Source organism: Aquarana catesbeiana, linkage group LG02, assembly GCF_042186555.1.
Source record: "Aquarana catesbeiana isolate 2022-GZ linkage group LG02, ASM4218655v1, whole genome shotgun sequence".
Lineage (NCBI taxonomy): Eukaryota > Metazoa > Chordata > Amphibia > Anura > Ranidae > Aquarana > Aquarana catesbeiana.
The window spans coordinates 177,374,199-177,388,743 of NC_133325.1; the positions used below are offsets into that span (position 1 = coordinate 177,374,199).

At 41.8% G+C, this 14,545-nt stretch overlaps 1 protein-coding gene across 2 annotated transcripts in view; it reads left to right on the plus strand.

Annotated features, from left to right (window-relative positions):
* The window catches only part of LOC141127441 (retinol dehydrogenase 16-like), a 64,749-nt gene extending 50,701 nt beyond the window's left edge, over nt 1-14,048 (plus strand). For both annotated transcript variants that reach the window (XM_073613873.1, XM_073613874.1), the window contains 2 exons: nt 1,891-2,054; nt 13,601-14,048. In XM_073613873.1, the coding sequence (XP_073469974.1) occupies nt 1,891-2,054; nt 13,601-13,809 (373 nt within the window). In that variant the 3' untranslated portion in view covers nt 13,810-14,048. The remainder of the gene's footprint in view (nt 1-1,890; nt 2,055-13,600) is intronic.
* Nucleotides 14,049-14,545: the final 497 nt, after the last annotated feature.

Sequence of the window (14,545 nt, forward strand, 5' to 3'; positions counted from 1 at the left end):
TATCCTCATGACACAACACAGGAAGCACCTCCATGGTTAACAGAGGACAGAATTAAAATTAGACTTGGGAAACTTAACATTAATGAATCACCGGGACCAGATGGCTTGCACTCCGAGGGTACTTAGGGAACTCAGTCTAGTAATTGCCAGACCATTGTTCCTAATTTTTACTGACAGTCTACTGTCTGGAATGGTACCAGGTGACTGGAGAAAAGCCAATGTAGCACCAATATTTAAAAAGGGCCCAAAATACATCCCTGGGAATTACAGACCAGTTAGCCTAACATCAATAGTATGTAAACTCTTGGAGGGGATGATAAGGGACTATATACAAGATTTTAGTAATGAGAACAGTATGATTAGCAGTAATCAGTATGGATTCATGAAGAATCGTTCTTGCCAAACCAATCTATTAACCTTCTATGAGGAGGTGAGTTGCCATCTAGATAAAGGAAGGCCCGTAGACATGGTGTATCTGGATTTTGCAAAAGCATTTGACACTGTTCCCCATAAACGTTTACTGTACAAAATAAGGTCTGTTGGCATGGACCATAGGGTGAGTACATGGATTGAAAACTGGCTACAAGGGCGAGTTCAGAGGGTGGTGATAAATGAGGAGTACTCGGAATGGTCAAGGGTGGTTAGTGGGGTCCCCCAGGGTTCTGTGCTGGGACCAATCCTGTTTAATTTGTTCATAAATGACCTGGAGGATGGGATAAACATTTCAATCTCTGTATTTGCGAATGATACTAAGTTAAGCAGGGCAATAACTTCTCTGCCGGATGTGGAAACCTTGCAAAAAGATCTGAACAAATTAATGGGTTAGGCAACTACGTGGCAAATGAGGTTCAATGTAGAAAAATGTAAAATAATGCATTTAGGTGGCAAAAATATGAATGCAATCTATACACTGGGGGGGAGAACCTCTGGGGGAATCTAGGATGGAAAAGGACATGGGGGTCCTAGTAAATGATAGGCTCAGCAATGGCATGCAATGCCAAACTGCTGCTAACAAAGCAAACAGAATATTGGCATGCATTAAAAAGGTGATTAATTCCAAAGATAAAATGATAATTCTCCCGCTCTACAAGACTCTGGTCCGGCCGCACCTAGAGTATGCTGTCCAGTTCTGGGCACCAGTCCTCAGGAAGGACGTACTGGAAATGGAGTGAGTACAAAGAAGGGCAACAAAGCTAATAAATGGTCTGGAGGATATTAGTTATGAGGAAAGGTTGAGAGCACTGAACTTATTCTCTCTGGAGAAGAGACGCTTGAGAGGGGATATGATTTCAATATATAAATACCATACTGGTGATCCCACAATAGGGATAAAACTTTTTCACAGAAGGGAGTTTAACAAGACTCATGGCCACTCATTAAAATTAGAAGAAAAGAGGTTTAACCTTAAACTACATAGAGGGTTCTTTACTGTAAGAGAGGCAAGGACAGGGAATTCCAGGCGGTGGTCTGAGCGAGGGTCATCGATAGTTTCAAGAAACTATTAGATAAGCACCTGAACAACCACAACATACAGGGATATACAATGTAATACTGACATATAATCACACACATAAGTTGGACTTGATGGACTTGTGTCTTTTTTCAACCTCACCTACTATGTAACTATGTAACTATGTAACATAGACCCCAATTCTTCTATACAAGCTCTTCCTATTAATTTTAATTAGTAAATTATAGGTCCCAGAGGACATGAAGGTTTGTGTAAAATAAAGCTGTATTTTACTTCATAAACTTCCTTTACTGTAATCTCTTTAGCGACTACCTTAATAAATGAATTAAAACAATGAAAGCAGATCAGACAGAATTTGGACAAACATAATCTATTTAATATGTCCTGCATTTCAATGTTTTTTTATTCATGATTTGTAGGAGGGAGCTCAAGCCTTTTGGAGTGAAAGTCTCCATCATTAATCCTGATTTCTTTAGAACATCAATTCTGATTTCAGAAGTAATAAAAGACCGTGTTACAGACATTTGGAAAAAACTGCCTCTGAACCTGAAAAATGCATACGGGGAAAAGTATTATAAACAATGTAAGTGATAAAAATGTATAAAATATAAAATCTCATTGTATGGGTGCTGTATAACATTAATTAAGATCTACTTCTGTATATATGATCGTTATAAAATGGCTCTCACAAGAAGAAAACTTTTGTCTTATGTCTATGATTTGCCAGGTATGGATGACATATAAGGTAACAGAAAGAATTAAAACACACATTGCAGGGACACAAACATTAAGCATCGGTCTTCAAACTATGGCCCTCCAGCTGTTCAGGAACTACAATTCCCATCATGCCTAGTCATGTCTGTGAATGTCAGAGTTTTACAATGCCTCATGGGATATGTAGTTCCGCAACAGCTGGAGGGCCGTAGTTTTAGGATCCCTGCTAAAGGAAAATATGATAGATCAATTTTTGTAGGCATCATCAAAACGTTTTATCTATAGTCATGTCTGAATTTAAAATACAGCAAGGTAAAAGTTAAAGTTTACTAAAATAAAAGCGTAAATGCAAGTGAAGAGTTGAGTTGCAAGCCAGGTCCATATTTGACAAAGTAATCACCTGTCAGTGGAGGCTGAGTGGAGATACTTCACCATTCAGACATCTAAAGCAAGACACAGGGTCATAGACAAATGCTGTGCATTATCTAGCTACCTCTTTTAGGCCTAGGATTAGAGCATCTGGCAAAGAAGTCTTCTGCAACCAACTTCTTTTGTGTCTTTGGGATGTCGGGATATGACTTGGTTAAATTGATGATAGGCTACTCCTATCCTCATATTGATTAGAGGTTCTAAATTAATAATAACTACTGCAGTAGGGAACAGACGCAAAAGATACGCTCAGCATCTTTCCAAATAACTGTTCAGCTTTATTATGATGCAATTGAAGGTTTTTATACACATGATTACATAGGTATCACATTAATATTACAATTGTACGTTTATGGTAACAAGGGGCATTACATAGGCAGACTAATTCTAATCAGGACTCGAAAGAATGTAAACATTTACTGAAAACATTATTAGTGCTGTGTGCACAGTGAGGGCAGTGTGCAATACATACAAATCAGAATACAATTATATACAGAACTTACAAATTTCCATTACAGTCTCCCCTCTTTTGATCAATATTTTGATCGCTAACCACACCTGCTATCACCTTTAACTGGAACCTCCACACACTTAGGTGAAGGTAGTCCTGGCCAAAGAGGCAAAAAAACTCCATTGTGGAGAAAATAATAGCTGAGCAGCTTTTCTTCATTACAAAATGACTTTTCATTGTGAAAAACAAATGATTGATAAGACATATGCGCAGATTACTGGCTGTACACTCCTATGGCCAGAATGGCCTTCTAGCTTAATTGTTGGCATGCTGACTTATCAGCATATGTAAACACAGACAATTCTACATAAAATGGAAGACGTACAAAAGACAAATATGACTTCAACATGGCTAAACTACTTTTCAAATATATATATATATATATATATATATATATATATATATATATATATATATATATCCCTTACAATTAAAGTAATTGAATCAAAAAGTACCCTAGACTGTGATCACAAGAGGGAAACAAATCAAACACAGAGATTTCTTTAATTTAGTCATTTTTGCAGTGTCTGGTGTGGATCCAGGTGACTTTTCCTTACAGTTTTGCAAAAACTGTACATGAAATAGATGCTGTATTGAGTCTCCAAACATTTTCTTATATATAAATGTCTCCTATCAATCCACAAGTCACCTGGCTTTAGTTTTAGATCCTTCCAAACTTTTAGGATCTGGAATTGGGGAGAAAACACATAAATGAGTTTGTCAAAAACCTTAAAAAATCAGCAACATTCTCTGTGAGATCCGAATGGAGAATTTCAGCTGCTGAGACAAAATATAAGCAAGTGAGTAACACACTCCTAAACCAAATCCCATAGGGAGAGAGTCCCACATCCCCCTTAGGGGCTTGATAAAATATAAGAAAACATTCAGGCAAAAATGTTCTAGTTTCTTACTCTACTTTGTCCGCTACATTGTAGACAGTAGGGAGTGTAAAAATAAAACCTCAAAACTTCTAGTAAGGACTCTCCAATAAAAATGATTTCCTCTGTTACTCTCTGTAGATTCTGCACTCTGTACTTACAAACTACTTCTGATAACACTTTTTACTGTGGCTTTTGCAGTAGCATTTGCTACTGGACATCCAGAAAACATGTCTATACAGACAAAATGCATACTTGTAAGATTCTGACTTGGGCATCTGGATATATCTTTTTGTAATCTCTGGAAGGGATGTTCAGCTTTTGGTAAGACTTTTGGTAACAGGTAAAACAAGAAGTGGTATGTTATAAAAACAACTGTGGAGAACCCTGGCTCTATCCCATGCTCATTTACTAAGGCAGCCATAACTGCTTGTGACTGATGACACGGTCCATGTATCAAGCTGGAGGGAAAAGAGTGGCTGGCAGACATAAATGATCACCTTTTCCAAAGTCCTGTTTCATAAGAAGTCACAACCTGTGGACCACTTGTTCTTCTCGTTCTGGGGTCCTTAAAGTTGAATTATTAATCCCAGCTATACTGGGCCAGAACTAGGGTGAAATCTGTACGTTGCACAGACCCAGCAAGTGTCCGGGGTTGTAATGCAGCATCCTTAGTCTCCTGGTCTGCTTCCATGTGTGAGTTTTAAAGTTAATATGGCTACCTCAGCAAGAACCTGGAAGGCTGAAAACAGCTGATCAAATTAACAAAAACAAACTTCTGGCCCTTCAAATGGAACCAAAAGCTCTCGATATCTCGACTATCTATATAAATATACATTATTTTTATAGCTCACAGGCTTTACTAAAACATGGAGCTCTGCTTCTTGAGCTGGGGAAAAAGGATCCAATGACTTTGAATACTGAGTATCCTTCTGGGTAATAAACTGCATACTCGGTATGGGTATTGCCATCCTCAGTATAAAATCGGGAATAACGATAAAAAAAATTAAATATCTGGGTCTTCAGGGAGTGTGTCCTGCACTGGGCCCACAGCAGCTGATTTCTATGTCATCAATTTAACACATGTGGTTTTCCTTTCTTTTGATTAAATGTACGTGTTTTTCATTGTTAGATTTGTACATAAACAAACTCATTTTAAACCTTTAATTAGACGAACACTTATGCCCCGTACACACGGTCGGATTTTCCGATGGAAAATGTCCGATCGAAGCGTGTTGTCGGAAATTCCGACCGTGTGTGGGCTCCATCGGACATTTACCATCGGATTTTCCGACACACAAAGTTGGAGAGCAGGAGATAAAATTTTCCAACAACAAAATCCGTTGTCGGAATTTCCGATCGTGTGTACACAAATCCGATGGACAAAGTGCCACGCATGCTCAGAATAAATAAAGAGATGAAAGCTATTCAGAACGATCGGATTTTCCGACAACTTTGTGTGCCCGTTTGTATGCAAGACAAATTTGAGCCAACATCCGTCGGAAAAAATCCATGGATTTTGTTGTCGGAATGTCCGAACAAAATCCGACCGTGTGTACGCCCTATTAGTCAGCTGTATATTTGCTGCGCAGAATGTCGGACCATTAAAAATTAAATATTTGACCAAAATAATGTCCAACTTTGTCTAATAGCACCTTTGCATAAAGCTACAGCTCTGATATATCGGGGGGGGGGGGGGGGGGGGGGGTGTGACGACGACCCTTCATTACTAGGTCCAGCTTGCATAAATATATTACAATGGCTTGTTTTCTATCATGCTGTTTGTGTAAGAATTCCAGTTTCATGTTTCAAAAGACAACTTTTTCCTGGCAATATTATAATAAATGATAACAATACCCTGCGGTCATGGAGAGATGTCCATAAATCCAAAATATTCTTCTGCTTATACCACTGTTCTTACAAAGAAAATGGGCACATCATTTCACAATCCACACATTCTGCTTTGGATTTCAAAAATAAAAATAAATAAACACAAAAGGACCAACCATCTGTATGATGGACCACAAAACATCAAAAACTATAAAACAACTGGCTGCAGGTGGCATCTATCCTAACAGGGTGTGTGGACTCGATGTGATGGGTCTGTTATATTTAAATTTTATTTATTATAACTCTCACATCATGGACCGCACATCAAGTTATTATCAAAAACCTTAAAATGTCATTTTTGTAGAAAAATTCTTATGTATCCCATCCATCTTGGCTTTGTTAAATATTACGGCAGCTGTATTCCAAATAACAACCTCATCTTAATCTAAACTAATCCCATTCATTACAAATTTCCCCATGAACCTGGATTTCATTTCCAACCAACGGTTGTCTAAACCAATTTCAATATATCTATATTATTAATAAAATTGTTAAATTAATATTAGAAATTAATACTCATTATTACTTAATTTTACTTAATTTCCCTTTTTTTAAATGCACTGTTTCCACTATCAAAGGATATTCAATTTGTGTATTACACAGTTAAATGTAACCTTCATTTTACCATGTCTGGAAAACAGATTAAAAAAATAATTGTGATCACATTGTTTACCATTAGATTCGTTAACCCGGCACATTTTGTTATAAATGTTTTGTCTAAAAAACTGGAATTGGCATGGTGTCCTTCCATCTTATCACTGACCTCTCATCCCAGCCACATTCTTTCATGAGAGCACAAAGGAGGGGGTCACATCTGCGTACATGGCACACACAAGGGATAGAACTAAAGGTTCCAGCATTCACACACACATACACGAATATCTCAATTGCTTACATTTTTCCCATTCGTACACAACACATGCATATCATTCTCTCACTTTCTTTTAACTCTTTAATATTTCCCTGCTTAAATTCTGCTTTCCTTATTTTGTTCATATATCCTTTATGTCTAGCTTCTATGATCAGACGGGCAGCCAGAGTGCTCATCCCATCTTCCCTCTCTGACAACATATAAAGTATTCTGTTTTAACTCTCATTTCTCAGTTTCTTGACTTTACTAGTTGTAGTGCCTGACCCCAAATTCATCCCAAGCTCAAGCTCCTCGTTTCCGAGAAACTCAGGGTCACCTGGAAACCCCTCCTAGGCAAAGCTCGCCACGTGACTTGATGATAGGCAACTCCTATTCTCATATTGATTAGTGGTTCCAAATTAATAATAACTACTGCAGTAGGGAACAGACACAAAAGATACGCTCAGCATCTTTCCAAATAACTGTTTTGCTTTATTATGACGCAATTGAAGGTTTTTATACACATGATTGCTTGGGAATAGGGATGAGCTTCGAGTTCGAGTCGAACTCGTGTTCGACTCGAACATTGGCTGTTCGCAAGTTCACCGAACAGCGAACAATTTGGGGTGTTCGCGGCAAATTCGAATGCCGCGGAACACCCTTTAAAAGTCTATGGGAGAAATCAAAAGTGCTAATTTTAAAGGCTAATATGCAAGTTATTGTCATAAAAAGTGTTTGGGGACCTGGGTCCTGCCCCAGGGGACATGGATCAATGCAAAAAAAAGTTTTAAAAACGGCCGTTTTTTCAGGAGCAGTGATTTTAATAATACTTAAAGTCAATCAATAAAAGTGTAATATCCCTTTAAATTTCGTACCTGGGGGGTGTCTATAGTGTGCCTGTAAAGGGGCGCATGTTTCCTGTGTTTAGAACAGTCTGACAGCAAAATGACATTTTGAAGGAAAAAACTCATTTAAAACTACCCGCGGCTATTGCATTGCCGACAATACACATAGAAGTTCATTGATAAAAACGGCATGGGAATTCCCCAAAGGGGAACCCCGAACCAAAATTTAAAAAAAAAAATGACGTGGGGGTCCCCCTAAATTCCATACCAGGCCCTTCAGGTCTGGTATGGATATTAAGGGGAACCCCGGCCAAAATTAAAAAAAAAAAATGACGTGTGGTTCCCCCTAAATTCCATACCAGACCCTTCAGGTCTGGTATGGATTTTAAGGGGAACCCCGCGCCAAAAAAAAAAAAAAAAAAACGGCGTGGGGTCCCCCCAAAAATCCATACCAGACCCTTATCCGAGCACGCAACCTGGCAGGCCGCAGAAAAAGAGGGGGGGACAAGAGTGCGGCCCCCCCTCCCTCCTGAACCGTACCAGGCCACATGCCCTCAACATTGGGAGGGTGCTTTGGGGTAGCCCCCCAAAACACCTTGTCCCCATGTTGATGAGGACAAGGGCCTCATCCCCACAACCCTGGCCGGTGGTTGTGGGGGTCTGCGGGCGGGGGGCTTATCGGAATCTGGAAGCCCCCTTTAACAAGGTGACCCCCAGATCCCGGCCCCCCCCCTGTGTGAAATGGTAAGGGGGTACATAAGTACCCCTACCATTTCACGAAAAAAGTGTCAAAAATGTTAAAAATGACAAGAGACAGTTTTTGACAATTCCTTTATTTAAATGCTTCTTCTTTCTTCTATCTTCCTTCATCTTCTGGTTCTTCTGGCTCTTCTGGTTCTTCTGGTTCTTCCTCCGGCGTTCTCGTCCAGCATCTCCTCCGCGGCATCTTCTGTCTTCTTCTCCTCGGGCCGCTCCGCACCCATGGCATGGGGGGGAGGCTCCCGCTCTTCTCTTCTTCTCTTCTTCTTTTCTTCTTTTCTTCTTTTCTTCTTTTCTTCTCTTCTTCTCTTCTTCTTCATTTTCTTCTCCGGGCCGCTCCGCAATCCATGCTGGCATGGAGGGAGGCTCCCGCTGTGTGACGGCGCTCCTCGTCTGACAGTTCTTAAATAACGGGGGGGCGGGGCCACCCGGTGACCCCGCCCCCCTCTGACGCACGGTGACTTGACGGGACTTCCCTGTGACGTCACGGGGAATGCCACAGGGAAGTCCCGTCAAGTCACCGTGCGTCAGAGGGGGGCGGGGTCACCGGGTGGCCCCGCCCCCCCCCGTTATTTAAGAACTGTCAGACGAGGAGCGCCGTCACACAGCGGGAGCCTCCCTCCATGTCAGCATGGATTGCGGAGCGGCCCGGAGAAGAAAATGAAGAAGAAGAGAAGAAGAGAAGAAAAGAAGAAAAGAAGAAAAGAAGAAGAGAAGAAGAGAAGAGCGGGAGCCTCCCCCCCATGCCATGGGTGCGGAGCGGCCCGAGGAGAAGAAGACAGAAGACGCCGCGGAGGAGATGCTGGACGAGAACGCCGGAGGAAGAACCAGAAGAACCAGAAGAGCCAGAAGAACCAGAAGATGAAGCAAGATAGAAGAAAGAAGAAGCATTTAAATAAAGGAATTGTCAAAAACTGTCTCTTGTCATTTTTAACATTTTTGACACTTTTTTCGTGAAATGGTAGGGGTACTTATGTACCCCCTTACCATTTCACACAGGGGGGGGGCCGGGATCTGGGGGTCACCTTGTTAAAGGGGGCTTCCAGATTCCGATAAGCCCCCCGCCCGCAGACCCCCACAACCACCGGCCAGGGTTGTGGGGATGAGGCCCTTGTCCTCATCAACATGGGGACAAGGTGTTTTGGGGGGCTACCCCAAAGCACCCTCCCAATGTTGAGGGCATGTGGCCTGGTACGGTTCAGGAGGGAGGGGGGGCCGCACTCTCGTCCCCCCCTCTTTTCCTGCGGCCTGCCAGGTTGCGTGCTCGGATAAGGGTCTGGTATGGATTTTTGTGGGGACCCCACGCCGTTTTTTTTTTTTTTTTTGGCGCGGGGTTCCCCTTAAAATCCATACCAGACCTGAAGGGTCTGGTATGGAATTTAGGGGGAACCCCACGTCATTTTTTTTTTTTAATTTTGGCCGGGGTTCCCCTTAATATCCATACCAGACCTGAAGGGCCTGGTATGGAATTTAGGGGGACCCCCACGTCATTTTTTTTTTTAATTTTGGTTCGGGGTTCCCCTTTGGGGAATTCCCATGCCGTTTTTATCAATGAACTTCTATGTGTATTGTCGGCAATGCAATAGCCGCGGGTAGTTTTAAATGAGTTTTTTCCTTCAAAATGTCATTTTGCTGTCAGACTGTTCTAAACACAGGAAACATGCGCCCCTTTACAGGCACACTATAGACACCCCCCAGGTACGAAATTTAAAGGGATATTACACTTTTATTGTTTGACTTTAAGCATTATTAAAATCACTGCTCCTGAAAAAACGGCCGTTTTTAAAACTTTTTTTTGCATTGATCCATGTCCCCTGGGGCAGGACCCAGGTCCCCAAACACTTTTTATGACAATAACTTGCATATAAGCCTTGAAAATTAGCACTTTTGATTATTCATGTTCGTGTCCCATAGACTTTAACGGTGTTCGCATGTTCGAACGAACTTTTTTCCTGTTCGCATGTTCTGGTGCGAACCGAACAGGGGGGTGTTCGGCTCATCCCTACTTGGGAATCACATTAATATTACAATTGTACGTTTATGGTAACAAGGGGCATTACATAGGCAGACTAATTCTAATCAGGACTCGAAAGAATGTAAAAATTTAATGAAAACATTATTAGTGCCGTGTGCACAGTGAGGGCAGTGTGCAATACATACAAAATAGAATACAATTATATACAGAACTTACAAATTTCCATTACAGGATGTCATTTGACTGAATCCTGAGAACTGCAAAGGATGCTGATGCTGGAAGATGTCAAAAGGTGTCACAATACACCAAATACACCATATTGTTTAGGAACACCCACCTATGACAGTGCCTACCAATCAATTAGGTACCAAAGCATGCTTTGTATGTTACACGTCATTAGCCAGCAGAAATTGGTATGTGTTTGATTTTTAGGCCAAAAGTCCTCCTTGTTATCTATTTAAATAGTGTGCTCCACAATTGATAGGGAGGACTTCAAAATAAGGCTAAGAATATAAATACTATTAAAAATGAATTTATACTTTTATTTTAAGTCGTCTATACAGTACGTAAGATATTAAAGTGGAACTTCAGTCATTTTTTCATGTTTCCATCTATTAAATCTTCTGCCCTTGTTGTTTTAACTTTGGATAGTAAAAAAAAAAAATCTGCCAGTAAATATCTTATACAGCCCACTTCCTGTTTCTTGTCTGGAAAAAACCTATGCTTATGACATCAAGCACAGGTCTCTCTCTTTCACTTTCGTGAGAGTTTGCCAGGAAGGGAGGGAGGATGAGTCATAAGAGGGCCAATGAGAGCTGCAGAGCTGGAGGTGTGACTCTGTGTGTCTGTGTAAATCCAGGAAGTGAACAGTCTGCAGCTCTCTGCTCACGGAGTTCTGAAAGTGCAGAGGCGCCAGGGGACAGATGCAGCATCGGATTGATGTTGCATCCACCTAGGTACAGTGGATATAAAAAGTCTACACACCCCTGTTAAAATGTCAGGTTTCTGTGATGTAAAAAATGATTTAATGTGACCTATAAACTGTACAACTCAGTTGAACAACAAACTAAAATCTTTTAGGTGGAGGGAAATAAAAATAAAAAAATAAAATAATATGGTTGCATAAGTGTGCACACCCTTAAATTAATACTTTGTTGAAACACCTTTTGATTTTATTTCGGCACTCAGTCTTTTTGGGTATGCGTCAGCATGGCACATCTTGACTTGGCAATATTTGCCCACTCTTCTTTGCAAAAAACATTCCAAATCTGTCAGATTGCAAGGGCATCTCCTGTGCACAGCCCTCTTCAGATCACCCCACAGATTTTCAATGGGGTTCAGGTCTAGGCTCTGGCTGGGCCATTCCAAAACTTTAATACTCTTCTGGTGAAGCCATACCTTTGTTGATCATCATTATGCTGAAAGATGAAGTTCCTCTTCATGTTCAGCTTTCTAGAAGAAGTCTGAAGGTTTTGTGCCAATATTGAATGGTATTTGGAACTGTTCATAATTCCCTCTACCTTGACTAAGGCTCCTGTTCCAGCTGACGAGAAACAGCCCCAAAGCATGATGATGCCACCACAATGCTTTACAGTGGGTATGGTGTTCTTTTGGTGATGCGCAGTGTTGTGTTTGCGCCAAACATCTTTTAGAAATATGGCCAAAAAGTTCAACCTTGGTTTCTTCAGATCACATATTTTCCCACATGCCTTTGGGAGACTTTAGATGTGTTTTTCCAAAATTTATCTGGGCTTGGATGTTTTTCTTTGTAAGAAAAAGCTTCAGTCTTCCCATTCTACCCCTTAGCCCAGATATGTGAAGAATATGGGAGATTGTTGTCACATATACCACACAGCCAGTACTTGCCAGATATTCCTGCAGCTCCTTTAATGTTGCTGTATGCCTCTTGGCAGCCTCCCTGATCAGTTTTCTAATCATCTTCTCATCAATTTTGGAGGGACTTCCAGTTCTTAGTAATGTCACTGTTGTGCCATATTTTCTCCACTTGATGATGACTGTCTTCACTGTGTTCCATGGTATATCTAATTGGAAATTCTTTTGTACCCTTCACTTGACTGATACCACAACGATGAGATCCCTCCAATGCTTTGAAAGCTTTCTGTGGACCATGGCTTTTGCTGTAGGATGCGACTAAGAAAATGTCAGGAAAGACCTACTAGAACAGCTGAACTTTATTTGGGGTTAATCAGAGCACTTTAAATGATGGCAGGTCAGTGGCGGCCTGTCCATAGGGGGCGCCAGGGCGCTCCCCCCCCCCCCCCCAAAGCTGACTTTAAGAGTGACCAGGCGCCGGACACACAGCGGTCTATGGGAAGCTTCCCAGCTTCCCGCTGGGAAGCTGATTTGCCCATGTTCAGGGCGTGTTCGGGGCGCAAGCCCACAAACACTCCCACTTTTCACTCATTTGTCTCTGGCTCCTGTCCTTTATTTTAATTGGCCGGGACCGGAGGACAACTAGGCGGTGCTTTTTCGGCACCATGGCATCACTTCCAGTGTTGTGGAGTCGGAGTTGAGTGTGGAGACATCAGGACCCTGTGTCAGGTGGGGAGTGGATCCCTGATGCAGCGGATGGGCGCAGAGCTGACAGCACAGGCATAGTGAACAAGAGCCTGAAGGTGAGTGTGGGATCGGAGGTTCTCTCTCTCTCTCTCCAGCTGAGAGACCTGCCATACTCCCTCTGAAAAGTGATCCACCAAGGTGGTATAACAGTGGTTCAGAAGGTGGTACTGCACTCCTCTCCTACATGTACCACCCACCGCCATACACTCCGCACCCCTCTCCCACATGTACCACCCACCGCCATACACTCTGCACCCCTCTCCTACATGTATCACCCACCGCCATACACTCCGCACCCCTCTCCTACATGTACCACCCACTGCCATATACTCCGCATTCCTCTCCTACATGTACCACCCACTGCCATAATCTCTGCACCCCTCTCCTACATGTACCACCCACCGCCATACACTCCGCGCCCCTCTCCTACATGTACCACCCACCGCCATAACTCCGCACCCCTCTCCTACATGTACCACTCACTGCCATAAACTCCACACCCCTCTCCTACATGTACCTAAATGTAACAAAGAAAAAAAAAACATTTCAGGTCCCAGTGTCCACAACAGAACTTTTTGGTAATTCAATTGTTGTTGTTATCAAGTCACGCATGTACAAACCTCTTATATCTGGTCTATGATAGATTATTGACAGGTTTTCTGGATACTCTAGACTTACTCTATTTTTTTTCTTTACAGATTGTGGATTCATTAATAAGATATGTTCCATGACCAACCCAAAGATCACAGTTGTTACAGATTGTATGGAGCATGCCCTAACTGCAGTGCACCCATGGACACGTTATTCTGCTGGCTGGTATGCCAAACTGATCTATATGCCCTTGTCATATCTTCCCACATGTGTGGCAGATTATTTTCTCGACTCCTCCCCAGATTTACCTAAATGAGAATCTATGAAGCACAAAGAAAAGCTCACCCAAGCTTCCAAAGCAATGGCTTCTTTTTGAAGATCTATTTTACTTTAATCAATTACATAGTTCTATTGCTGTGACCTTATACTTATTACATATCTATATCACTCTATATACGCATCTCACCCCACATGCATTGCATTGTAATACATAATATTTCCACATGTATATCTTTTGATATATAACATTTATGAATAAAACACACTTGAATCATCTCAGTGCCTCCTCAGGGGTATTTTCTTGCAATACAGATTCAGTGTTGCTGTATCCATAGGGATAATTGGCAGTGGCATTCAGTATCCATCTGAGACTGTAATAGTAGATTTGCACAGATGCCAATTATCGATGGTTGGAAAACCCTATTACACAGGACTTATGGGTGACATACAGTAACTGACTAATGAACAAATGTATTGTATATGTTTCAGCTTTCTATGACGAGGAAGAAGCACACCTTCTAGAACAAAGTATGTAGGTCAAAGACCCTGCCACACCCTCAGTTATACAGAGGATGGGGAAATGCCGGTCAAACTTACTAATATGTTGTTCACCACTGCTTGTAATATCATGCTGTTACAAAATACTGCTGCCCCCCTGTACCATACATTGCTGCTCCAGTGTTGTGCCCTGCTTCTCCCCTGTATTGTGCCCTGCTGCTCCCCTGCACTGTGTCCTCTTGACCCCCTGCACTGTGCTCTTCTGCCCCCCGTGC